The 6,000-nt window shown below is 39.1% G+C and overlaps 1 protein-coding gene across 3 annotated transcripts in view; it reads left to right on the forward strand.

Moving 5' to 3' along the window:
• The window catches only part of mybpc2a (myosin binding protein Ca), a 28,486-nt gene extending 24,396 nt beyond the window's left edge, over positions 1–4,090 (forward strand). For all 3 annotated transcript variants that reach the window (XM_043231371.1, XM_043231377.1, XM_043231384.1), the window contains 7 exons: positions 452–540; positions 658–853; positions 2,196–2,335; positions 2,823–2,982; positions 3,101–3,237; positions 3,352–3,538; positions 3,732–4,090. In XM_043231371.1, coding sequence (XP_043087306.1) covers positions 452–540; positions 658–853; positions 2,196–2,335; positions 2,823–2,982; positions 3,101–3,237; positions 3,352–3,538; positions 3,732–3,763 — 941 coding nt within the window. In that variant the 3' untranslated portion in view covers positions 3,764–4,090. The remainder of the gene's footprint in view (positions 1–451; positions 541–657; positions 854–2,195; positions 2,336–2,822; positions 2,983–3,100; positions 3,238–3,351; positions 3,539–3,731) is intronic.
• Positions 4,091–6,000: the final 1,910 nt, after the last annotated feature.

Raw genomic sequence — 6,000 nt, forward strand, 5'->3', positions numbered from 1 at the left:
CAGGAATCAAAAATTAAGGTCTTGGAGCTTCAAATTTATGAAAACTGAAGAAATGAACCCTAAGCAAATATACACTTACTCTTCCAAATAAATAGGAGGAAATAGGGATATTACTCAAAAAAACACTGGACCTCACCGACTTTTATTGTGTGGACATTTTTCCACATATCTTCTTAAAAAATTAATTCACTTCAAGAATTAAAATTTCCTAACAATTTACTTAAACTCTCTCTAATCCAAGATGTTGCTGTCTGTCTTTCTTTAGTCCATATATTGGACTTTAATGTGGATGAGCAGTCTTTTAAGTGATGAGAGAATTTCATTTTTGTGTGAACTATCCCTATTTGAAACAACACACTACTAAACATGAAGTATATAAACGCCCCACTGTCTGTCTTTATTTTCAGCAAGTTTTCTTCTCTCTTTTTTCTCTCTCAATCTCCTCGCTCAGAGCGTCCTAAAATCCGCCTCCCTCGGCAGCTTAGGACTAAGTACATCGAACGAGTGGGTGAGAAGGTCAACCTTGTCATTCCCTTCCAGGTCAGTCATGCACATACATTCTTCTGCTCTGTACTTGTGTAGTGCTACTTTTCCGTTCAGTCACTGCTCTTCACAACACTTCAAATTCTCGACTTACACCATGTCAACTGCTATCAGGGCAAACCGCGTCCGATGGTGACCTGGCTCAAGGATGGAGCACCTCTAGACACCGGGCTGGTGAATATCCGCACAAGTGAAGTGGACACTATCCTGTTCATTAGGCAGGCAGCCAGAGAGCACTCCGGCCTTTACACCCTTTCAGTGCAGATTGAGAACATGGAGGACAAAGTCAATCTTGAGATCCAGATTGTAGGTTAGTGTCAACAAAATGTATTGGTTGATGTTTTAATAGGGCTATGCACAACAACATAATTTCAAATTCAGGAGTTACAGAGGCGACTTAGTTTGACTAATAAGTTACTAGCAATCACCTGACATCTTAGGGGACCTTTACATAAGACGCATTCTTATGTTTAATAAGTGCTTTGCAAGCAGTTAGAATAATATACTGGGATCGTGTGAAGAATTACATTTTGATCTTTTTTTTAATAAGAGCATTTTTAGGCAGAAACAGCAAGCATGCAATAGGACAAAAAAATTGAACAGGATCGGGCTAAGAACCAAATTGTTGTTGTGTGATACGTTGGAGAACTGCCCACGAGGCTGTCTTTGTTTTTTTCCAACTTGACATGCCATCATAAAAATGCAACGCTTGTGGCAGGGTACACAACAAAACAGTGGGAGATGTGATGCGATGGCTGAAGACATCCGTCACGATGAGTATGGATGTACTAGGGATGCCTTGATCAAAATAAAAAGGTGAATTTAAAGACGCAGAGAGTTTTACCTTGCAAAAAATAAATAAAGTTGTGTTCAAGGGTGCTGAAAATGCTGCACATTCATTTGTGGAGATCACTCATGTCAACATTTTAGACATCACTATAGGGCCACAAATACAAGCGATGACAGAAAATTAAAGGATTAAACTGCACAGTTCAAAAGGTTCATTTCCCTGCAAAGTATGAGTCAGGTTAATTTTGTTAACCCGTGGAAAGTGTTTGAGGATCACTTTGAAAAGTGATGCTGAATTTCCAACTCCTAAACTGTCAGAAAGGTTTCATATTAAACACTTAGACTTTCACCAAAATCAAGGATGTCATAGGTCAGTTCGGTTGCAGGGATTATTCTGCGGGGTGTTGTTTGGATTATTCCTGGTGTTGAACGGGATTAGGATAGGATTAGGGGACACTCACTCTGTGTTCCCGCTGGGAGGTAAGCTAATGAGAGTGCAAAAACCCTTCAGATGAGCCAGACAGCCATTTAGTCACAGTTTGCTGCCAGCATCCCAGCAGCCTGCCCAGGATTAATGCCAACCGCTCCTAGCCGCAAACTCCAACTCTCTCGCTTTCAATCTTTTTTTTTTAGCTTGATCTCACTATCCTTACCTCACGCTCATGCTCTCACACTCTTTTTCCCTTCTCCCTCATTTTATCCCTTTTTCATTTTTATCATTCCTCTGCTCACTCACTTGTAGCGTCTTCTCCATTTAGAGCACGTTAATTAGTCTCATGGCTAAAATTAGGACAGTGTATTGGTGTCAAGCTCTACAGTAATACCTAGTCTTTTTTTTCCTCATTTCCCTCCCATTCTCACAGACAAGCCTGGGCCTCCAATAGCTGTCACTGTAACTGATGTTTGGGGCTTCAATGCTGCTTTGGAGTGGAAGCCTCCAAAAGATAATGGCAACTGTGAGATCAATGGCTACACCATCCAAAAGGCTGACTTGAAAACTAAGGTAAACCAGCTACAACACCTACTGTATTGGGCAACAGTGTTCGAACAATTCTTTATAATTAGGAAGTTAGGCTCCTTAAATCTTAATGCCATTAAAGAGGTTTGAGTGTTTACAACAGTTTTGAGAGGATTGTTTTCCACTCGTTCTGCAACTTGTAGTCGGGTGTGAGAGAACTTGACTAGTGTACACATAATATTTTCTTCAATAAATAAACACACCTGAATGGTTGCATATAGGCTAAGTATTTTTTTTAAAAAAGAACTTGCACATTACCTTTAGGGGATATCGTAGCCAATGGTGAAGGGAGAAAGGTTTGTATCTATGGATAAATGTTTAACCCAACCTCTTTGCTCAAAACAGCCCAATTCCTGGTTTTGTCCCTATTTAACCCAGATTGTAGGTTCTGCATAAGGCCAATAACAGCAGATGTTCTTTGTGCATTTGGCTGTTTAACTACTAATCTATCTTTTGCTTATTCACTTGTTAGGACTGGTTCACGGTTCTTGAACACAATCGCAGACCTAGTTGTACCGTGTCTGATCTGGTAATGGGGAACGAGTACACCTTTCGTGTGTTCAGCGAGAACATCTGTGGCATGAGTGAGGATGCTGGCATCAGCAAAAACACAGCTGTCATCGCCAAAACAGGTGGATTGAAAATGAATCTTGAACAACGTGTTGCCTTTAAATTATGATTATTGCCCAAGTGTCTCTGCTGAAGCGCTACTTTTACCGTGCAATGCTTTTTCCATTCTCTTTCTCTCAGGTCTTCAACAAAAACTGCAACCCTACAAGGAAAAAGATATGTGCGCCTCTCCCAAGTTCATAACGCCTCTCGTGGACAGGTCTGTAATCGCAGGTTACAGCGCTGCTATCAGCTGTGCTGTCCGTGGACACCCGAAAGTAAGTGTTAGTACAGTGCCTGACTATATAAACGCATTCACCCATGCAGTCACTTCTAAGCCCATTAAGCAACAATGCACTCTCTTTTTTCATTCTCTTTTGTTCTCCTCCCAGCCAAAGATTATATGGATGAAAAATAAGATGATTATTGGCGAGGATCCAAAGTATCTCATGCAGAATAACCAGGGTGTGCTGACTTTAAACATCCGAAAGCCAAGCTTGTTTGATGGAGGGAAGTATACATGCAAAGCCATCAATGACCTGGGAGAAGATGAAGTGGAGTGCAAGCTGGAGGTTCGAGGTATAGCCAAAAATCTCCATTATCTCCGATGTGTAACTATTAATATAATGTTTAGCACAATATGTACCATGGATATTTAACTGTGCTATAATGTTATGATGCCTAAATTCACCAGTTAAGTTTGTGGCTAAACCCTCAACCTAAACCCTCAACCCTGTTTATTTTTTTTGATGTAATCTTGTTTTTTCTTAAGTTATAACAGAAAAGGAGGAAGCGAAGAAGTAAACAGCCATGAAGATACCCTAAAGATGGCTGTCAGATGGCATCCAGTGTCAGAAAAGCAATAAAAAATAGAATGATTTAGAGTTAAATTGTCATTGTGCTGTCTCTGTGTTTTTACCCAAAGTACTGTGGCGCTACCAGAAAATACCACACAGTGATATCCCTTGCTCATTCACCATGTTATTTACACGGTACTTAAAAAACCCCCACACCAAACAATTATAGTAATACAGCTACTGTATTGTGTGAGTATAATTGGGCTAATATAATATTTTCTCTGACGGTATGTCAAGTTAAGAAGCTGGAAATAAAAACACCTGAAAAATAAAATGTGTCGTTTTCATAGCAAATTTAAAGTGAAAGACGTTTGTTTGTATGTTTGTGAACAAAATTATATCATTCATCCCCTATGTCTGCTAGCTGATCAGGGAGAGTTAGAGAATCAGGGTCTCATTAGCATATCACACTAGAGACTCATTTACGCACCCATCAACACTGCCCCAATTAGCTCTCTCCCACGTCATTACTGAGCAAACGAATTACGGCTAATTTACACACCGGTAAAACAAACACACCAGCGCGGCTCCGCTGGGAGAAGCGGCGGCCCGAGTTGCGCTCGGGCTCGGTCCAGGACGCTGGTGCCGAGTCCCTGATCCGTACGACAGAAGGTAGGCTTGAGAAATTGGCTACAACATAAAGACACGAAGCGTATTTTGTAAGTAAATTGCGCGTACGTGATTTTACGAGGAGTAAAGGAGAGGCCGCTGAATTTGTCCGTTTGTAATCTAACAACTGAAGCGTTGAGCGGGAAACAAACAAAAGCTTCTCGAACTGACCAGCAGATAGCGCACCTAACTTGCTCAACAATAGCTCCAGGACATTCACATGACTACAGCTGTAATCAAGTTAAATTGAATCCTTGCTTAACTTACTTCTGAACTCATATAAACCTTAAGTTACTTAAGCGTAAAGTTCACTCGTGTGGAAATACTAAATAAAACCGAAACTGTGGAGCGTTCGGTGTTTTTGCGAGGGAAAACAATTTAAGCAAATTACGTGTGATTTGTTAATACACCTTAATGTTTTTTCTTTTGAGTTGTATTATGCTAACGATATTTTGTATAGGGCCAAGTTGGCCAACCCTTCTATGCCAAACCCTCACTCAATCGTTTTGCATTTTTTGATTTCCATTAAAACATTATGCGGTGTTTATTAAGCCATTTCTCTTGGCTGCTCCCCACAATATACAAACTCAAACCCACGCATCTTTTTTTATTTTTACTTTTTTTCTTTAGTAACCAAAAAACATTTGAGCATTTTTTTTGGCTTTATGTTAGAATTAGGACTGTTTTCCCTTATTTAGCTGATGAGATATGAGATGATGAGATGTTAGTAATTCTAACATTTCGGGCTCTAAGCCTAATAGAATTTTTTATTTTTTTTGGCTTGTTTTTTTTTTTTTTTTTGTCTTCAAGAAGAAATTTAAGTTAAGGATTTAGGAGAAGTAAAAATATTGTCTTGTTTAAACGACAACAAAAAAGTTTAGTCAAAATTTAGTTTTTTTTTTTTTTTTTTTAGAAAAAAAAAGGAGTTTTTACTTGAAATGAGCAAAAAAATTTGCCAGTGGGATAAACAAAATAAACTTATTTCAAAACAGAAAACAAGATAACTCTGCTTATCCCATTGGCAGATTACTTAGCTTATTTCAAGTAAAAAATACTTGTTTTTTTCCGAAAACAAGACCATATTTTCTTCTTGTGTCAAATCCTTCTTGATTTTATAATTTCTAAATATTTTTGCTGGAAACAATACAAAAAAATCTAGGCGAGAAAAGCATATTTTGGCTGGAAGCAAGACAGAAAATCTAGGCTAGAATCACATTTTTTTTTGCTGTGAAAATGTCCTGCTTTTTAAGCATTTGCCCTCAAAGTAGGCTATAACCAAATAAACTCCTACAGACATTTCTAAATGAGACCTTACATCCAGCTGTCATGCTTCCATCAACGCTCCACTTTATCTTCCCATGTTCCTTTACTCCCTCGTCAGTGACATTCTGTTGCTAAGCAGTCTTGCTAATTGTACCTGCTGGGACGTCGCATTCGCATTGTCTCCATAAAAATTAAATGGGTAAAGTTGACATCCTTGTGTCTCTCTTACCAAGCTCTCTTAACTCCAGAGCACAAGGACTCACACAAACACTCGTCTGAAGCGTAAAAGCAGGGAGTGTGCGCCACTTTTTC

The sequence above is a fragment of the Puntigrus tetrazona genome, chromosome 3 (genome assembly GCF_018831695.1).
Source record: "Puntigrus tetrazona isolate hp1 chromosome 3, ASM1883169v1, whole genome shotgun sequence".
Taxonomy (NCBI): domain Eukaryota; kingdom Metazoa; phylum Chordata; class Actinopteri; order Cypriniformes; family Cyprinidae; genus Puntigrus; species Puntigrus tetrazona.